Source organism: Podarcis erhardii, assembly GCF_964252035.2.
Source record: "Podarcis erhardii genome assembly, chromosome: 6".
NCBI lineage: Eukaryota > Metazoa > Chordata > Lepidosauria > Squamata > Lacertidae > Podarcis > Podarcis erhardii.
Window position 1 is genome coordinate 20266068 of NC_138510.1, and position 21589 is coordinate 20287656.

General features: G+C 45.6%; 1 protein-coding gene across 3 annotated transcripts in view; it reads right to left on the minus strand.

The window, feature by feature from the left end:
* Positions 1 to 6654, minus strand: part of SLC9A8 (solute carrier family 9 member A8) — a 56342-nt gene extending 49688 nt beyond the window's left edge. Inside the window, exon 1 of one of the 3 annotated variants that reach the window (XM_081867753.1) lies at positions 6453 to 6654. In XM_081867753.1, the coding sequence (XP_081723879.1) occupies positions 6453 to 6484 (32 nt within the window). In that variant the 5' untranslated portion in view covers positions 6485 to 6654. Of the gene's footprint in view, positions 1 to 6300; positions 6413 to 6452 lie in introns of those variants that run through there. The other 2 variants (XM_081867752.1, XM_081867751.1) reach the window with 2 other exon arrangements.
* Positions 6655 to 21589: the final 14935 nt, after the last annotated feature.

Here is a 21589-nt window from a genome sequence, read left to right on the forward strand (position 1 = left end):
GGTCATGTGGCCAGCATGACTAAGCCGCTTCTGGCAAAACCAGAGCTGCACACGGAAACGCCGCTTACCTTCCCGCCGGAGCAGTACCTATTTATCTACTTGCACTTGACATGCTTTCAAACTGCTAGGTTGGCAGGAGCTGGAACAGAGCAACGGGATCTCACCCCATCGCGGGGATTCGAACCACCGACCTTCCGATTGGCAAGCCCTATCAGTGATTTAGACCACAGTGCCACCCGCATCCCGGAGGATACCTTACTCATGTTTAAATGTTTTTAATTCTTTTGATACTGTTTGCATTGCTTTTGTTTTGTATTGTTTTGTATTGTCTGCTGCCCTGGGCTTCTCTGGGAAGAAAGTCAGGATAAACATAAGAGTGAGAAAATAAAATAAACCATAAATAATAAGCAAAGAAAGCTGCTGTTCCCTTTTTTATTATCTCTACAGTTTGAAAGCCTGCTTCTGAAGACTGGGAACTCTGGCCTACTCTTGCTATTTCAGGCTATTTTGCTATATTTACAAAGAATGCTCATGTTTAATAAAATACATGTAGTGCTGTTTTTTGAAGAATACTAATAAAAGATGACCTGCTTCAAAATGTTGCAGTGAGGTGCTGCTGTTCAGATTCTAGCTGCTCTGTTCCATTTCTCCTTCCCCACCACTGCTTTTCCAGGGCATTTTACCCCCAATAGTCAGTCAGAATTTTAGCACACCTAAAACTCACTGGGGTATGTTGGAGGTTCCCCCCTTTATAATTTCTCTTCCTTTAAAAAAAATGTACTTCAGCTCACTTTGGGGTTCCTCCAAACCCTCTTGTGCAGGCGTAGTACTGCTTTGGCTACTTAAGGAACAATACTCACAATCTGAACATCAGAAAAAAGAGGAAATGATATAAAAATGCAATGTCATTAAGCAATGGCTCAACGGTGACTGTAAAACTAAGGGATCAATCTTAGAGGAAGAGCCACCAGGATGAGAGGGGTTTGGACAGAGTAAAAAATGTACAAAAGAGGATCAAATTTATGTTGGAAATGTTCAGATACAGAGGGCTCCTTAATTCACATGTGGTGGCAATGCAAATTTGTGGGGACAAACTACAGGAAATTATATATAGCAAACTAAAAAAGATGCTTAAGTGCCCCCAAAACCCAGAAGCATTCCTGTTAGCAATAGTAGGTGAGGAAATACCAAACAAAGTTAAAAACTTACCGTATTTTTCGCCCTATAGGAGGCACCTTTTCCCCTCCAAAAATGAAGGCAAAATGTGTGTGCGTCCTATGGGGCGAATGCAGGCTTTCGCTGAAGCCTGGAGAGCGAGAGGCGCACTGACCCCTCTTGCTCTCCAGGCTTCAGGAAGCTATCCGCAAGCCTCGCGCGCCCGGCAGGTTCCGCCGGGCATGCAAGGCTTGGGGCGGCAGCCTGAAGTCCGAAGTACGGGGGGGGGGGGTGCTGTGGAGATAAAAAAAAATATCTTTATTTCCCCCCCAAAAAATCTAGGTGTGTCCTATGGGGCGGTGCGTCCTATGGGGCAAAAAATGCGGTACTTCTTTATGCAACAGCAGTCGCAATAATACTGTACGCAAAAATGTGGAATGAGAAGGCTATCCCAACAAAGGATCAATGGCTGCTTAAACTAATAGAATATGTCGAACTAGCAAGTATGACAGCCAAAATAAGAAATATAGATGGAAATAAAGTGACAAGCGAGTGGGAACAATTTGAAGGGTATTTAAAATGAAGTGATACTAAGATAAATCTACAAGCAGGGATAAATCTGTGATCAGCAGCAGGCAAAATAAAGGATCATGAATGGAAGGAGAAAAGAATAGATAACCCATGGAGATGTAGCAAACTAAGGAATCTGTAATAGGATGTCAATGAAAGATAGGTTGGGAAGTCTGTATTAGATCTGATAGGATGGGAAAAGGTATGTATAATGTATGCTGGAAAATGCATAACTAAAAATAAATTTAAAAAACTGATCTCACACAAGCCTTCTCTGAGGTTTGCAAGCAGAGCCCTGAGGCATCCCTAGGCCCACATTCAAAGAAAATTCAGAATGATTTATGGTGCCCACATCACATCAGGTGAAGCATTATTCTGGCAGCTTGGTGAAGCTTTGCTGGAGTGGTGGGGGACGGGCACATGCTGAGGGTGGCATGTGGGGCAGGGAGAATCTTCCAAAGCTTGGCATACATTCAAATCCTACATTTGTACCTTTCTGCTAAACTATCAAGCCTATCATCTGCCGCCTCCTCCTCTTTTTCCTGCCCAAACTCATATGCCATCCTGCCATATACCAACAAACTCTTATGAGATGTCCACACTTTCCCCAAAGATTCTTAGTAATGGCTTTGCTCACCCCTCCAGCCACAACCTGAAGGACACAACTTTGGGGTGATGATGCTCTGGTCTCTTTCTTTTTTCTACACTTATGCAAATCGTATCATTTATATAAAATCCTTACCGCTGTTTGATATTTGACAGCTATTTACTGTGAATACCTTCAAAGACTCTTAATAAAAGAATGTTACAAACCATATTTTTTTAAAAAAAGTTATATTTTCTTTTTCTTTCTTAAACTTGCACACTACATGCAAAGGAACCTCTAATGTAAAAATGAGAGATAGGGGATAGAGTGGATTTCTGGACTACGCCGCCTTAATTTACCTATCATCCAGTTTGCTGAGCCATGGCTGAGAAAGAAGTACTGCTTGGGAATGTGGCACGGGTGGGACCAAAGAGGGGTGACAGGCTGAATCCTATGCCTGTTTAATTTAGTCACATGACATGGCAACCCAGCGCCCAGTTAAGCCAGAAACCCAGTTAAGCCAACAAAAAGAGTGGAGTAAACTCAAACACTATTTTATAGGCTTGTTTTCCATCTGCCAGACTTAGGCCAGCTCAGCCAGCAACAGCCCTGCTCCTGAATGGAGCTTGGATCTGGTGTGCAGTGGTACCTCTGGTTACGAACTTAATTCGTTCTGGAAGTCTGTTCTTAAGCTGAAACTGTTCTCATCCTGAGGCACGCTTTCGCTAATGGGGACTCCTGCTGCGCACGCGCCTCTGGCGTGCAATTTCCATTCGCATCCTGGGGCAAAGTTCACAACCAGGAGCAGCTACTTCTGGGTTAGCGGAGCTCGTAACCTGAAGTGTTCATAACCAGAGGTACCACTGTGCTTTATTCCGGCTCAATTTATACCACCAGCTGTATACAGGATTGTTCCCTTAACCACTTCTTTGTGAAACAGTTGTGAAGTGCATCAGTGTGTGAACTTGGTCCACAAGTTGTTGTCCCTCATCCTAACTAACCTCAAAAACCTCTAGCAAAAAGTGTGTCAACATAAAGAAATTCAAGTGGGGAGCAGCAATATTTTGCTGGGGGGCGGAGAGAAGGAAAAACAAGTCAACTTGCTACCCCCCTTCACTTTTCTTACAGCTACTTGGCACAAGAGGACGCGGGTAGCGCTGTGGGTTAAACCACAGAGCCTAGGACTTGCCGATCAGAAGGTCGGCGGTTCGAATCCCCGCAATGGGGTGAGCTCCCGTTGCTTGGTCCCTGCTCCTGCCAACCTAACAGTTTGAAAGCACGTCAAAGTGCAAGTAGATAAATAGGTACCGCTCCAGCGGGAAGGTAAACGGCGTTTCCGTGCGCTGCTCTGGTTTGCCAGAAGCGGCCTAGTCATCCTGGCCACATGACCCGGAAGCTGCACGCCGGCTCCCTCAGCAAATAAAGCGAGATGAGCGCCGCAAGCCCAGAGTCGGCCACGACTGGACCTAATGGTCAGGGGTCCTTTACTTGGCACAAGATGTACTAGTGACCATCAGCTTGGATTACTTTGAAAGATTACACAAATTAACAGAGGACAAGGCTATCAAGCCACAATGGCTATGTTCTTTCTCTAATGTTGAAGGCAGTATACCTCTGACTATTACTTGCTAGGAATCACTGTGAGTAGAGGATGTGGGATTATAATGAGGCTTTGGCCTGATCCACCAGGGCTTTTCTTATGTTTTGATAGGTTCTCTGGCTCAATATTCCTTCAGTCAGCAGCTAGTTCTCCCTGTAAATGTGTTGGGCCATCCTGCAATTTACCTAATGTGCCCATCCCTTTGAGCAGATGATTTGATTAAATAGGAAGGAAGCAAACAAACATCCTCTCCCTTCCAGTCTAAGATAGCCCCAAACCAATTCTAGGGGCTTTGCTGAGGCTGAAAAGAAGTATACAGCAAGGCAGTAATAGCTCTTTTTCAGCATAGCAACTTGGCAAGTACTGCCTACTGGTAGACATGCCATGTGCTGATCATCTTCAGGGGCTGCAGCTGACTGCATGTAGCACGACCAACTCTGATTTCTAAAATTCTGTAGGTGGTTTGATTTGTTGGGAAGGGAGAAGTGACATGCATCCACACTTAATTATCTCGCTTAATCACCCCAATTCTCACTTACTTGCAAATCTTAGCTGAAAGCAAAGTGCTGACTGGAAGTGGTTAGCTAGGTATATGATTTGCACCCACCCTGAGATACTGAGCTATTATAGAAAAGAACTCCAGATAAATCCATGCACAGGAGGAAGTGAAGAGGAGAAACATGTCCTTGATTGTGGATCAGCTTATCTGGCATAAGTGATTTGATTTCTCAAATGACATGTACCAGCATCTGGAACTTGAGCTGATAATACCCTCAGGGCCCCTATATGCTGACTCAGGTGTGTATTCACATGCAACACTTAAAAGCACTTTTATGAGCTATTTGTGTGCAAGCATTCAGGTTGTCAACAGAAGAATAAAAGGCATCTCTTAAATGCATGGGAGCATACTGCCCAAGGTAGATTTTACATTTGGACAACAGATAAAGGGAACAGAGGACTTTGTATGCTGCCATAAATTCCAAAGGATGGGATAGCAATCTAATGTTGATTTATTTTACATTTTTATCTCCAAGGTGCTCAATGTGGCCTGTACAATTCTCCCCTACCTCCCCAATTTTCCATCCCCAGAACACCTCTGTAAAGTAAACTAGGCTGATACTATAAACTGGTTCAGACATAACCCCAGGCCAAACCATGTTTTCACACAAATAAGCAGGTTCCTGGAGTCAAAATCCAGGCCCTGCTCCTCCTCTGGTTCTACTGCTGCTGAGCTACTCAGGACTAAACCATGATGTGGCTTAGGTATATGTCTGAACCTTGCCTTGTTTGTCTCACTCCAGACAAATCACAAGCTGTAACCAAAGGCGGTTCTCAGTGTACTATGCATGGTTTGTCTGAGAGATACAAATCATAAGCCTGAGTTCAGGATGCAACACTATGCCAAACCATGGTTTAGCCTTACATAGTGTGGCCACAGAATGTCCAGCAGCCACAATCTTCACCCTGGTAACCCACATGAGTTCACACCAAACCACAGCATCCACACTTCTGTTTCTGCCATAATTTCTAGGCATAGGTCAGCACTTTGTAGGCACGGGTCCAAATGGTGGTTCTGTTTTTGTCCTATTGCTTTCCTCATAAAAAACTGAGGATGACCGTTTCCTATTGGTATGGAGCAGATTTTCTCACGCACAGAGTCAAAAAACAAAACAAAAAAGCACTCAAGATACAGCTCTTTAAAGCTGGCCCGTGTCTAGAAACACAGCACAAAAGGAAGTCTGGATGAGCCCTGAGTTTTCCTAGAGAAAGTGGAGAGTCAAGAAAAGAAACCCACTCTGACCCCATGCCTACAAGCTGTGCCTAGAAACTGCGGCACGAACAGCAGTCCGGATGATCCCCCGGTTAGGGCAAATAGCCTATGTGTGAACCTGGCCAGGGCTTATCCCCAGGTCACCCAATGTATGTTTCAGACGGACCAAGGATTTGAACCCAGGCTTCCTGGCTTGTAGCCCAACATCCTCATTCTAACTGGCAAGCGCGGCTGGTTCAGGACAGGGGGCTGAGGCAGACGAAAACAAGGGTGCGAACCGCACGTCCCCCGGGGTGGGGGGGGTGGATTTTGGCCCCAAGGCGCTCTGCACATGCTCAGAGGCGCGTGCCCCTGGGGCGAGCAGATCCATGAGGGCACCCGCTGAGGGGCAGGGCAGCGCCTGCCGTGGCTCTTTTCCCCTCTGCCCCGTTCAGCGCCTGCCTGGCCCGGCCCGGCCTCGCCTTCCCACGTTCCCTCTCGCCCGCATCGCCCTGGCAACCGGGGCCTCCATTCCTCCCGCCTCAGGCCTGCCGGGGATTTCCCCGCGGACGCGCCTGCCAGCCTCCCTCACGGGGGTTGCTTTCCCCCTCCCCCCCCCCGCAAGGAGAACCCACTCACTCCATTTCCGCCATTTCCTCGCTTTCTTCTCCCTCCCGGATCTTAACTGGGGAGGGAAAACTATTACCTCACCGCACACCCCCACCCTCACCCCGCCACCATAGAGAGCCGGGGCTAAACCGGCCGCGGCACCCTTCCGGGTTCTCGCTTACGCCTCTCTGGGCTCCGGACGAGGCGTTTCCATGGCAAAAGGGCGGGGTGAGTATCGAGCGAGTGAGGTGCGCCGGTTTCCAGGCAGCGGCGTCACAGCCGCTCTTCCGAAACGTGTCGCCCTGTTCCGCTGTGCTAGGAAACGATAACGAGACAAGGAGTTGCGTGTGGATTCCCAGGAATGGGTGACGCGGACATTCCTCGTCCCGCCCTGGTCCCTTCTCCTTTCGCATCGCTTCTGTACAGCTTATCAGCTGGGACGGCGATCCCCTAAAAATATATATTAAAAAATTCCCGGCTACGCCCACGACTGCGTTGCATACATGCAGTACATACAATACATTTTTCATGATAGGAAAAAGTAGCTCTTTCCATCTTCGTCAGAATGACTTATGACACATGACTGTCCTCTTGAGAAGTAGAGCACAGCCACCCTAAAGGAGCCACAAAATGGCACTCTCTCCCCATCAACCCATACATCTTTTCCAATGGCATTCAAAATATTTTGGGGCATAAGGCGATAAAATATCTCATGGGCCTCAACTAAGGACCTCACGCTTCCCTGACAGTGAAAAAATACATTAATAATAAGTACAATCGCTAAACAGCATCGACCATGATATCTTGAAGCAGCTGTCTGAGGGAGGCCTGTCACTAGCTGGATCACTGTCTTAGGTTGCATTTAGCCATGTATCTGTACTTCCTAGGTACCTGTTGTACCTTGTAACCTGTGCCTTTCCTGCTGTGCACCAATCAGATTTATGACTTTGGCTGAAACTCAGCTGGGAATTTGAGTTCTTTGCCCAGCAGTGAGAGCCAGGAGGACCCTGGTAAACCTAATAAAACTCCCAGGCCGGATCCGGGCTTCACAGCCCTGCTCTCTCTATATGATGACTGAACAAGTAATAGTTGGATATGGCGGTTATTCTGCATTTTGAAAAGTGGTTTGCAATGGAGCCTGTGGCTTGTCAGGGCCCCCTTCTTCATGCTAAAGAAGACATTGCTTCACTCCGTGTGGTTTTGTGGTGATGTGCTTGAGACGTGACTAGCAGCAAAAATTTGGTAGGTTGGTAGAGCTGATTCTGGGACATAGGTCTCACTGGTAACTTCCGCTCTCCTTGTATGTAGAAGCATATTGGATATTTCCTCATTTTTCAAAACCCATGCTGCAGGTATTTGATCAGCCGGGCATAAATTTTTATTTGATGGTAGCAAACTACAGAAAAAGCAGGAGATTCTTTTGGGTGTTTCTGTAAGTTTCTCGTGAGCCTGGTTATAGGACATTTGATTTGAACCTTGTTGGATCGAAAGACTTAACAAGATGCATTTTCAAAAGTGGTGAGCATCCATATTTTTAGGCGCAGGCTAAGGAAGTTGCATGTGCTGTCTGTGTCCCAGAGCTCTGTTAACCCCCTTTACAAGGGAAAGTCTTTGCATGCAAGATGCTGGTTTTCAAGCATGTCACCACAAAGTGGGAAGGAACAGCTTTCTGGAATGAACAGGAAGCCCGACAAGCCACAAACAGAACCCAACATGGCCTTCTCTAAAAGCTATAGAATAAAAGACTCGTCGATTTTTTGTAAATGATATACAAGGCTTCTATCCTGCATTTGGTTGCAGTAAGCCCCATTTTTATATAACAGGAGTTACTTCTGGGTAGACAGGTATAGGATTGTGCTGTATACCAGCCTTTACAGGTTGCTCTGAGGAGCTCACTACATGCTAGTGCAGACAGATGTAACTGAGCCCTGGTGCTACCTTGGGAAGGGCGAATTTAAAGCAGGGAAGTAGAAAGAGAGGAAAGTGTAAGGTAGCCCCTCCCAGCCCCTTCACTCTAAGTTTCCACCTCCTGAAATGGCATTTCATTTTAAAGAACTGAGGTTTGGTGACATACATATGCTTGTGATGTACATTATATAGCTGGTCTCCTATAGGACAGAGGTGGTCAATTTCGTGCCCTCCAGATATCGTTAGACTACAACTCCCAACATCCCCAGTGTTCTCACTCCAGCTTCTGCCCTTCTTGCACAGACAAAACCAGCATCGTGGGAACTGTTCTCGTGTAGTACAATCCCCCGCCTTGAGATGGTGTGAATTTTCCAGCTACGTGGGTGGGAACAACTGCATATCTCTTTTGTCTCTTTTCCCTCCATTCAGCGACCTCCCTTCAGGCATCACACCAATCAGGTCAGAGAAAGTCAAATAAGTTCCCCTCTAGACTAGTTTAAGGAGCCATAGCTCAGTGGCAGAACATTGGTTTTGCATACATAATGTATCAGGTTCAATTCCCAGCATCTCCAGGTAGGGCTGCCAGTCAGTGTAGACAACCTGGTTTTGGACTACAATTCCCATCATCACTGACCCTTGGTCCTGCTAGCTAGGGATGATGGTAGTTGTAGTTCAGAAGCTGCTGGAGACCTAGTTTGGGCAATCCTGGTGAAGACAATCCTGAGCAAGATGACCTGACTTGTTATAAGGCAGGTTACTATGTTCCTGTGAGATTGTAACCAGCCAATTCTGAGTGGAGGCACACTCCTCTGAAAAAAAAGGTTTGCGGATTTGTGGTGGTCCTGGACCCTCCTTTGTCCTTTTGGGCCCAAGAGACTTTGAGAGTGGAGAATGCTGTTCATTGACTTTGACTGCTATACCAGCTGCAACCTCATCTGAACCAAGAGTCTGGCTGTGTAACAGCCTCTCAAGATAAGTGCAATGAGGTCTATATGTGGCTGCCCCCTGGGGAGGAAAACAGATGCCGCAATCTGTTCAGGATGCACGAGACAGAGTTGACTGGCACTGCTGATTCAAATGCCATCTCACCGGTCTTAAAAGAACTCCAATGGATTCCTGTTTCTTTTCCTGATCCAATTTGAAGTGTTGGTGCTTACCTTGAACGCAGGGTTGCCATGTGCCCTGCTTTACACAGACCTCTGTTTTGAAGTCCTCCGTTTGGAGGTGTTCTCTGTTTAAAGGGGCTGCCCAGTCCAAATCTGGTTTAAAGGTAAGGAACCCTATGAAGGGAGAGGCCTTGACGTTGCCCATCAACAGCTAGGTCAGTGAGAAAGGAAGCAAATCCCCAATGCCAGTGAGTAACTCTTTATTCAAGGAAACAGAATACAACTCAGCCTAGTGGTCTCAGTAATTCTTCCCAGTCGGTCTTACCCATATGGAACAGCTGCCAGGATGGAAGGTCCCTGCCTTCTGCCACCCATAAAGCCCCCTCCAGGACGTTTCCCAAGCAGTCTCAAACTGTCCTCTGCCCTCTGTTCTGCCCTCCTCATTACCCTGTGCAGTCTTAGAGACCGGGGGGGGGGGGAGCTTTTTGCAGCAGGAGGGGGAGACTCCCTGGATTCTTCAGCAGTCTTTTGACACGCCCCCTCCTCTGCTTCAGCCTCAGAATCTGAACTCTTCCCTGTCACAGGCTCTTCCTGCTCACTAAACTCTGCTGCCACTTCAGCTCCCAACACCTCCTCCTGCCAATCTCTCCCCTTTGACCAATCCTCTATCTCCCACCACCAGTCCCCTGGTTCTGAGCCTTCCTCCTCTGGGGTTTCCCTTGGGGTTTCCCTAGCTGCTGCCTCTCACTACTCCTCTTCATCCTGCCAGTCCTTGACAGGTGATGTGCATTGGAGCTATATTTAAATTATAGTAACTATTTTTAAATTTGCGGCTATGCATATAAATTACTCTTTGCAAATTTGTGTCATATTTTGGAGGGGAATGCAAAGCCTCTTTATTGGCAATGCATAAGTGGCCACCCTACCTTAAAGCCCTAAATGGCACAGGACCCGAATATTTGAAAGCGATCTCCTCCCCTTCCAGCCTTCTTGCTAAAATCATCAGCCAGTGTCCGTCTCCAAATACCACCTTCATCTGCAAGGGGGGGGGGCTTTGTCAGGAATGGTGTCCAAGCTATGGAATCCCACCCCCCACCCCCAGGAGATACACATGTGGCATGTCTCAAGCACCAGGCAAACTTAAAAAAAATTATCATGCTGGCATTTAAAAACATTTCTACTCCATTGTATTTTGAAACCTTCTGGCTATTAATGGCTCTTTTCACCTGCTCTTTGTGGTTTTACCCATGGGGCAGTATTCAACAAACTCATACCATCAGCGTTAAGGACTTATGACTGTACAATGGAAATTCCTCCCCAACAACCGTGCAGAGCAGATTTTGGGGCCTGGGGTTGACACTTGTTGGCGGGTGGGAATAAAGAATTGCTTATTATAGGTGGGGGGCTGAGATGAGGGGGAAATCTTAGCACTGTGCAAGTGGAAATCTTAGCACTAACAGAACAAGAATGTTGGATGCCACCCTGTATCACTTTTGCAAGTGCACCTTTGACATCCTTGATAAAAGACTATAACTGAGATAACAGGATGAACAAAATATTCTGCTGAAGAGAGTGGGCTCGCATCGCAGAGGAATGGCATGGTTTGGGGGGGGAAGCGGGGGAAGAGAAAGAAAGAGAGGCAGGGATGCAAAGGAAATCTGACATTTTAAAATGGTTTTTGCTGGTTAAGTCGTGCAAAGGAAGAGAACCCAAAACTTACTTTTGCTTGCACTAGAGAAGAATGCAAATAGAGCCAACCTGGTAATAGTGTATCAGCCAAACTCTTCACAGCCCACACGCTGCTGTGGCACAAAAGGATTTTTTTTTTTTTCATTTTTCAAAAAGAGCCATCTGCAAAGCTTTCATTTGTGGTTGTCTGCTTGCATGGTTAATAAGCATCTGTTAGTAAATGTTGGCTTGACTCCTTCCTTGAATGTGCACAGGAATTTTATTATTGTTTGAGACTCTTCTCTCCCCCCCGCGCCCATCTCACCCAAAATGATACAGCACTAAATTATCCTGTGTTTAGTCTTAATTGCTGGATGTTACAGGGCAGTCTAAACATTATCTGTCATGATATACTTGGAATCAATACAACAGATGTCCAGAAAAATGTGTAATGTTGTAAGTCTACATATAGATATGTGTATGTGTTGTTAATCTACGTGTATCTGTTTAAAGACATAAGCTTTAGAGATGGAATATAGCTCCAAACAACACAGATGCATATGTCTGGGCACTACGATGTCACTGTATTTCTTCAAAGAAAGTTCTTCCCCTGCAAAGACAAAGTAATAGCTGCTATATTCTTTGTCTTAAATGAGTTGGGGATAGGCACTTATTTTCTTAACCCATAGTCCAAGAGTTGAAATTAAAATTAAAATAACCCACAGCCTTAAAAAAAAAAGTTGTTGCGGAAATATGCTTGGTTTTGCAATTCGAGTTGCAAAACCAACGAGTATTCAAAGAGTTGCCTTGCTAGTGGGAAGTAACCAAATGAAATCTAGATTTTTGCTACAATTTGTTTTGGGTACAGTATGTCTCAAACAGTAAACTGCTTGCACTTCCTACTGGGATAGTATTTCAGTAGTATTTTCTGTGACACTGATGACTGATGTTATGGAGCAGGAAACAAAGAGTAGAAAAAAATGGACAATTTTATATAAACAGTTTAGAGATTTATTTTAACTATTAAGCCGTATATGAAGCTTGCTAAATAAATGGATATTCTCTCCCAATGGAGGAAGTGGAATCCCCCAAAGATCAGTAAAGGTAAAGGGACCCCTGACCATTAGGTCCAGTCGTGGCCGACTCTGGGGTTGCGGCGCTAATCTCACTTTATTGGCTGAGGGAGCCGGCGTACAGCTTCCAGGTCATGTGGCCAGCATGACTAAGCCGCTTCTGGCGAAACCAGAGCAGCACACAGAAACGCCATTTACCTTCCCGCTGGAGTGGTACCTATTTATCTACTTGCACTTTGACGTGCTTTTCGAACTGCTAAGGAACGGCTAAGGGAGCTGGGCATTTTTAGCCTGGAGAAGAGGAGGTTAAGGGGTGATATGATAGCCATGTTCAAATATATAAAAGGATGCTAGGTTGGCAGGAGCAGGGACCGAACAACGGGAGCTCATCCTGTCACGGGGATTCGAACCGCTGACCTTCTGATCAGCAAGTCCTAGGCTCTGTGGTTTAACCCACAGCGCCACCTGCGTCCCTCCAAAGATCAGTACAGGGGCTTAATAAAATCCCCACTTGTTCATAAATGACTGTTGGGATGAACAGTGTGGTAGCCACATTTACTGATGGCACCAAATTGCTCAGGGTTGTTAAAAATAAAAAGGGATTGTGAGTAGGATCTCTCCAAATTGGGCGAACGGGCATTAAAGTGGCAAATGAGATCCAGTGCAAACTAGTGCAAAATGATGCACATTGCCCCAGAACATCCTAACTTACAAAGCAATATTTAAGTGCCTTAATGACCGGTTACCAAAATTTTAGTTTGCATATGTTTTCATTCATAATTTGCTTTCCATATTTTTGACCATATTTTCTTTTCCATGCTTACTCAGAAGTAAGTTCCGCCAAGTTCAGTGGGACTTGCTCCCAAATAAGTATGCATAAGATTGCCTATCTGCCAACATTTTGGTGACCAAGACAGGACTGCTGCTTTTATGCACCATTCCGCACTGAAAAGGGCTTTTCCCAGAATTCCATACATTGCATTCTGTAATTACTGTACCTTCCTTGCACTGGCTGCTGAAACAGGATGTGTTAACTGAGCATAACCATTTACTTTAGCTTAGGAATGTTTAATCTCATAATAGTTATATGACTGTACTTATTACAGAATAGCTGCACCTTAAACTTCTTAGCTGATTCCATTATCTGGATAAGCAAATCTGGAAGGGGGAGCAAGGCCTGGACATTTTGTGCTCCATGCATATGCCTTTATATTTGCATGTGTACAAGAGCAAAGATTAATCTGCCACGACCTCAGACACATGAAGATTTAATGTCTATCGATGGAGGGGAGCCTGAATGGGAGAAAGGGAGACAGCATTATCTGCTGTTCAAAGGAACAGCCTTGCACTGAAATCTGAGCAAACATCTGAGAGGAGATTAAACATGGGAGAGTTAATCTACCTTGGTAACATATTAGCAAACACAATGACTGTTATTTTACTCAGCAAACCACTGTGTCATACTGCTTCCGGAAAACATAAATTGCATAGTAAATTGGGGGATCAGTACAATGGTACTCATATGCATAGCTTCCTGGGAGTAAGTTCCATTGACCTCTGTGGTTCTTGCTGCTGACTGCATAGGTTCAGCCTGTGAAACACATTGAAATTTAACAGAAGGTGTTCAGTCAGCTGAAATGCAACATTTAGCTTTGAATTAGAAATGCAAGCAATCTTGCAAAGAAGCGTTGCCTCTTAAACGTTTAGTATGAAGTAAGGGCCTCTGTCAAAAAGAATAGGTGCATGGTGCAAACTCATTGGCTGTCATGGACTGGCTGGACACAGAGGAGTGGTGGGAGGCACCAGCTGGGGAACCCCCAAGGGACAAAGGCTCAGAACCCGGGGATTGGTGGTGGAAGGACGAAGCATGGACAGGGGAGAAGGGGGAGCCTGGGAGGAGGAGATGTTGGGAGCGGAAGAGATAACAGGGTTTAGTGAGCAGGGAGAGGCTGTGTCAGAGGAAAGTCCAGAATCAGAAGCTGAAGCAAGAGAAGGAGGAGACCAAGAGGCAGAGATTGTGAGATTTTGACCAGCTTCGGCCCATCTGACTGTGGAACGCAAAACAATGTCTTGTGACTGCAGTTGCTGCTCAGTGAGGGAAATAGAAACCAACAGAGATGAATCAGGCTGGTGAAAAGCCAGGGTGTCTCCCCCTCCTGCTGCAAGAAGCTTCTCTCCCTGCTGGTCTCCCAGGTCCAGAAGAACTATGAAGAGGGAGAAGCAGAGAGAGGCACGTCGGCATAGTCTGAGATTGCTTGGGAAGGACCTGGGGGAGGAGGAGCCTCTGCAACTGCCTCATAGAGACAAGACCGACCAAGAAGAGTTGCTGTGCTCCTTAGGCCTGTCTCCCTTGAGCAGGCCTTGTTTCTGCTGATAAAGTATTAACGCCACGTACTCCGTGTGATTTATTGCTGGGTGGCTGCCTGACATTGGCAGAGCTTATCCAGTGCTCCTGCTGGTGCACTTGCACTGGATCAACCGTCTCACCCCTCACCCTCTCCTCAGAAAGCAGCAGCATCCCACCTGCAGAAGAAACTAACGTTAACAGTTTTGCCCTACCCAGCAAGCTGCTTCTGCTTATTATTGTTTCCTGTTGACGCAATATGCCACAGCGGCTTATCTATGCCGCGCTAGGTTGATAAAACAGCCTGCTTCCAATTTATCATAGATCTAATGGAACCTTTGCTGATAAAGCCGCCTCTGGTCAATGCAAGGAACTCAAATCACCTCCTGTATAATATATGGGGCCTATATCTTGGGGTGATGTTGCTCTGAGAACAATGGGTGGGGTGGGGAGAGAAATGAGTAAGAGCAGGTTAATATGACAGTTTTGGTCCTCTAGTAGTTGGGGGAAGGGAAGGGGGAAAGGAAGAATTTGGCAGGTGGAACTGGCTGGGAGCAAAAGTGGAATCTAGATGAATGAGAGGGAGGTGTTCAGTGAGATTTGCTGTCATGTAAGTGGGTGCACGATTTGAATCTTCATTTACTCTATGTTAAATAGAGTTAAATAGAGTAAAATGCAGTCACCATTTAAGCACTTTGAAAATTCACAGTCTTCGATGGTAGAGGCTGTTATGTACTTACCATATTTTTTGCTCTATAAGATTCATTTTTTCCCTGCTAAAAAGTAAAGGGAAATGTGTGTGCGTCTTATGGAGCGAATGCAGGCTGCGCAGCTATCCCAGAAGCCAGAACAGCAAGAGGGATCGCTGCTTTCACTGCACAGCGATCCCTCTTGTTGTTCTGGCTTCTGAGATTCAGAATATATTTTTTTCTTGTTTTCCTCCTCCAAAAACTAGGTGCGTCTTATGGTCTGGTGCATCTTATAGGGCGAAAATTATGGTGCTTCCACTGAAAACAAGGAATCTTCAAAATAGAGGTGGACCTTCAGATGTTGCTGAACTACAGCTGCCATAATTCCTGATTGTAGCTGGTGGGGCTCAAGGAAGTGAAGCATATAAGACAGAAATAAAGTTGGGAAGGTGAAAGTGAGACCTAGCGGTTGCATGGGGTGGAAAGGAAGAAGGTCTAAGGTCTTATCTCTGGGGCAGGAGGAGACAGTGGCAAGCAGGGAGGCAGAACCCTCTAGTTTTAAGCATCTTGCACAATCTGCATGGCTTTCTTCGCCCTACATAAAAAGAAACCAGGATGTAGCCAGAACAGTTGACTTAAGGGACATTCCAACAGAAGCCAAGTAATGAACTGCAGGTCTAGCTTTCAATAATGAGAGAAACATTTGATGAAACGAAGTGTGGGTGCTTGGCCCCAAACCACACATGCATTTTTGTTCATTTAGGATATTAATGAATCAAGCTTCCTCCAAAAGAAGCTTGGAGCAATACACAACAAGCACAAAACCAAGACACACCAAGCGTCACTAAGCACATATACCAGATGAACATTAAATAACAAAATCATTAAAACACAGGCTCGCCCATTGCTATTAAGGATTAAGTTTCTCAATATGAAAGTAAATAAGATTTGTCGTCATTAAACTGTGAAAAATCCTGAGCAAATTAAAATTATCCTCAAATGACATCCATTTATCCAATAACATGGGAGACAGGTGTAAGTCCAGAGGGAGTTCATCCCAAAATCCGACCCCCACTACAGGGAAGATTATTCTACACATCCCCTCACTATGAATCCTAGCAGGGAATGTGAGCAGAGCTCCTTCCATTAAGGATCAAAATGACTGGTATTGGAGGAGGCACTCCTTGCAGATATTTAGGGCCCAAGGAGGTCAGGAGTGGGGTTAACTGGGTCTGCCAGGGTTCCCCATTGTGCCCATGAGGCCAACCTACATACACCTGCCCTACACCTGCCGCCATATATGATGTCAAACATGGAGCAGGTAAAGGTGTTGGCTGAGAGTTCCTGCAAAGCCCATTTTGTTCCATCAACTAACTGAACAGCAGTGCCTACAAAGCTCTGTGCAAGTGCCCTTCCCAGGTGCCCAAAATCAGCTGATTGCCGTGTCAAGGAATTGTGAAGCTTTTTATGACATCTCTGGAATTACAATATTCTTATGATCTAAATAGCATCTTCGGGTGTCACATCTCAAATGCGAATAGACATTAAATGTCCCTCATCTCTCTAGCAAATTGGTTAAGAAAACATTACAGTAATTAACAAATATCAGGCTTAAAAGTTTGTAACCAGTAGCACCTGTTTTGGACTAACATCCTTTTTAATGTGGCACAAGCTTTTGTGTGGTCTCCTGTGACTTGTTTTCTGCATCCTGTTTCTTCAAATGCCAAAGTGTAATAGCTAGCAGAGTCATCACAATGTGGTTAGTGGAATGTTTGCTCTCAACAACCATTCATATATATATATAATACTACAAACATCAAAGGAAAGGAAAGTCTTTATAAATGAAAGACAAGGCCATAGTCCAAGGATGGGGAAACTTTGGCCCTCCAGATGTTGTTGGAATACAATTCGCATCAGCTCCAGCCAGATAGACAATGGTCGGGGTGGTGGGAGTTTTGATCCAACAACATCTAGAGGGCCAGAGGTCCCCCATTGCTGCCATACGATTCTGTTTATGCCCTGGCTTGTACAATCATCCCCCCTCTTTACAGTACAGCCATACCTCGGGCTGAAGTAGCTTCCAGTTAAGCATTTTCAGGTTGTGCTCTGCGGCGACCCAGAAGTAACGGAGCGCATTACTTCCAGGTTTCGCCACTCGTGCATGTGCAGACGCTCAAAATGACGTCACTCGAATGCGCAGAAGCAGCGAATCGCAACCCGCACTTGCACATATGTGCAGACACGGGTTGCATTTGCTTCAGGATTCGAACGGGGCTCCGGAACGGATCCCATTCACATCCAGAGGTACCACTGTAGTGGACTTTGGGCTCAAATTTCAGTGGCGCTATGCACAACATGAAAATTTTGGGGAAGGAGCCTTTTGTGCTCTATTCTACAACATTGATGTAGCTTCCACTGCAGCATGGTGCCCAGTGAGGCTGGGCCAGTCACTCTGCCCTAAAACCGCCTTTGTTCTTTAATTCATGTTTCCCCACTCCATATACCCGCCAGAATGCATTTTCTTGAGAACGGTCACTCAGAGGTCTTTTATGACATCCCTGAATAGGTTGAACTGCTCATTCATGTGTTTTAATTGACTGATGACATCAGAGTTTGGTCTGTTTGTGTATTTCTCCAAGGAGGATGGCCAATATCCGGTCGCTTCTCTATGCTCACTGGTGTCGGACAGAAGTTTTCATGTTTAATACAGATCTGGAATATCTGCAGTGCTTGAAAGATACAGGCAGAAGTGTTGTTTATTGCTGTATCCTTGAGAAGCGGACAGTTTGAAACAGCTTACAGACTATAGGGCGACTCTCTGTTTATCTGCACGAGTGACTGCTGCAAGGCAAGGCTATTTTGTTGTTCCAAGGTAATGTGTCTGATGGCTTCCAGGCTTCAGAGTAGCTCACAGCTCCAAGTGCAAATCGGTGTTGCATGAGGATGTGAAACTCCACTGCATAAATGCTGCAAGCTGTGAGGTGGTGGGCGGTAGCTTTTATTATGAAATAAGTCCTGAAATATTGCCCTTGATGGGAAAAAGAGTGAGTCTGCTCTGAGATCTTTTAAGTTTCACCTCATGCTTTTAACTGCAACAACAATGTTGGGCTTGTTATCTTGGCCACATTCTCTATTATTCTTGTCGTTGATGTTATTTTGCTTAGAATTTTCCACTCAGCTTTAATAGCAAGGATTTATCCAGGAAGCAAAGTGGTTTGCATAGATCTGCTTACTTCCCAAAATTTAAAGACGTTCTAGAGCAGCGTTAGGGAATTAGTGTAGTCCTCCAGGGTTGCTGGACTCCAGCTCCCATCAGCCCCAGCCAGTATGCTCAATGTCCAAGGATGATGGGAGTTGTAGTCCAACAAACATGGAGGCATGGGATCTTTGATCTAGGATGGCTGGAAACAAAAAGATGCAGGGCTCTGGTACCATTTAAGAGTTGTTGAAGGAATTATTCATAGGTAAAGCTTGTCAGGAAGGGACGCGGGTGGCGCTGTGGGTTAAACCACAGAGCCTAGGGCTTGCCGATCAGAATGTTGGCAGTTCGAATCCCCGCGATGGGGTGAGCTCCCGTTGCTGGGTCCCTGCTCCTGCCAACCTAGCAGTTCGAAAGCATGTCAGAGTGCAAGAAGATAAATAGGTACCGCTCCGGCGGGAAGGTAAACGGCATTTCCGTGTGCTGCTCTGTTTTGCCGGAAGCGGCTTAGTCATGCTGGCCACATGACCCAGAAGCTGTACACCGGCTCCCTCGGCCAATAAAGCGAGATGAGCGCCGCAACCCCAGAGTCAGCCACGACTGGACCTAATGGTCAGGGGTCCCTTTACCTTTAAAGCTTGTCAGGAACCGCTCATCTGTGAGGGTCTGACCTAAGATGGGCATGTACACATTGCCATTGCTTGGAGACCTTCAAGTGCAGTGATAAACAGCTATTTTGAGCACTGCTGATATTCCAGATCTGTATTAAATATGAAAACTTCTATCCAACCTTCGAGTGACGAACATCTATTAGGCAAAATTGCACATATAAGTGTGAATAGGATGTGAAATTTGCACTAAAATGCTGACTGATATTCAAGGGGACTTAAAAACAAACAAACCACAAACTGATGTGGAAATTAAGACTAGAAAAATGAGAAACTAAGAAAAGCCAAAAGTGACAGATCCCTACTGACAGCTTCCCTGTTTCTCCTTATGCCAGCTGTCAGTAGAATTTTGTATGAGTAGCTTTAGAAACTGGCACAACCCAACCCACCACAAAAGCAAGGTGGGATATTGCAGAACGGATGGATTGAATGAATAAACAAATTAGCTAACTGCCTTGTAAATAAAGGCTCATTTACGGCAGTCTCACGACATGAACCATTGGTTTAACTCCTCTATCTATCTATCTATCTATCTATCTTTTTTATGCATATTTTTATTTGGAATGTAGAGCCTTGTGCATGTTAACTTGAATGTAAGTCCTAACTGTGTGGTCACACCTGCTGCTCCTACATAATGATTGTGACCTGTTACTTCTACCTAGTCTGTTTAAGAATGGAAGAAGTCAACTCGCTCTGCTTTGCATCCCAAGTCAAAAGCATTGTGTCCTGGCACATTGATTCCCATGGGGTTTGCTTCCAAAGAAACATCCTCAGTCAGCAGCTTTTATCTGAGATATTAATGGGTGGCCCTTTTCTTGATCCTGTCTCCCTCACAGGCATGTTTAGTAGGGACATTTGCGGTAGCTGCTCCCAGAATTTGGAACTTCTTCCCTCGAGAAATTAAGCTGCCTTTATCCTTGTGGTCCTTCTGCCGGTGGGGAAAGACCATAGGCTCATAGAATTGTAGAGTTGAAAGGTACCGACGAGGATCATCTCACCCAACCCCCTGCGACGCAGAAATCTTTTGCCCAACGTGGGGCTCGAACTCACAAACTTGACATTTAAGATTCTCATTCCAAGAGGCTTTCGGGAACCAGCTGCTTTTATTGAAAGGGCTGGTGCTGTGTTACTTTTATTGCAATTGTATATATAAAGTTTGAATTCTATTAATGTTTAATTGTTTTTTAAGGATTCCCCTCCCCCCCAAAAAATGTTTTTCGCTGTTCTTCTTTTGTTTGTAAGCCGCCTTGAGTCCCTGTCAGGGGAAAAGGCTGCTGAATATAAATAAATTAACAACAACAACAACTATGGCTCTTCCTGGTGGTTTGTTAATTTGTAAAGGTAAATGGGATAATAAAGGAATAATTGCCTCTCTTGGCACAGAACTGTTTCTTACACTTTTGTGGCTTTACTTAACTGGGCACTTCGCGGGCTGGCAGCGCTGCTGGAAAATATAATGGATGTGCTACAGCTCCGTGTGAGCACGCTTGCTGCTTCCTAGAATGTGACTAATCCAGCAAGTTCTTGTGGCTATCTGTGTGCCAGCTAGCAATTGTTAGATAACTGGAGTATCAAAATGCATCTAGTTATGGAGGGAGTGAGTAAGGTTGCACCTAAAGCAGGAGTGGAGAAGTTGTGGCCCACCTAGATATTGAGGTACTACAATTCCCACCATCCCTGCACTGGCCATGCTGGCTGGCGGGCCCTATTGGGAGCTGGAGCCAAAGACATCTGGGCAGGGTGGCCGGCGACACATGAAAAAAAGAGGATGAAAAAAAGAGGATCACAGATTTGCATAAAATGTGCATGCGCACAGATGCAAAGTTAGAAATGATTGCTATAATTGAAATAGAAGTGCAATACATCTTGCCATAGTGAAGATAGTTGCGACCACATGACCTCTGTTCCTTCTCAGGCTGGTGTCCAGATGCAAATTGTTGATAGGCAGCTTCAAGGCACCTCATCTCCCTGTTTTCTTTAAGCTGAACATGCAGCAGGCAGCCATTCTAATCTCTAGCCACCTTAATTCTGAATTATGGAAGACCACAAGTTAGGGAACCTGTGAAACGGAGTCTTGTCTTTCAAAACATACCATTTTGCAGTGTTTAATGCCTGTTCCTCCTCCACTCCCTTCTCACTGCTAGTGACCCAGACCCACATGTCACTGGCTGAGAGAGAGAGAGAAAATAGGTTTGCATCTTTGGTATAGCATACTGGTCTACCCTGTGTATTGATATCTAAATAAAAGGTAAAGGTAAAGGACCCCTGATAGTTATGTCCAGTCATGAACGACTCTGAGGTTGAGGCACTCATCTCGCTTTACAGGCTGAGGGAGCCGGCGTTTGTCCACTCCGCAGACAGTTTTTCCGGGTCATGTGGCCAGCATGACTAAGCCGCTTCTGGCAAACCAGAGCAGCACACGGAAACACTGTTTACCTTCCTGCCGGAGTGGTACCTATTTATCTACTTGCACTTTTGGGGGTGCTTTCAAACTGCTAGGTTGGCAGGAGCAGGGACCAAGCAACGGGAGCTCACCCTGTCGCAGGGATTTGAACTGCCGACCTCCTGATCAGCAAGCCCGAGAGGCTCAGTGGCTTAGACCACATTGCCAGTGAATTCATTCTCCCATGCGTGGATCCTTGACGAGGATGATTGACATTTGTT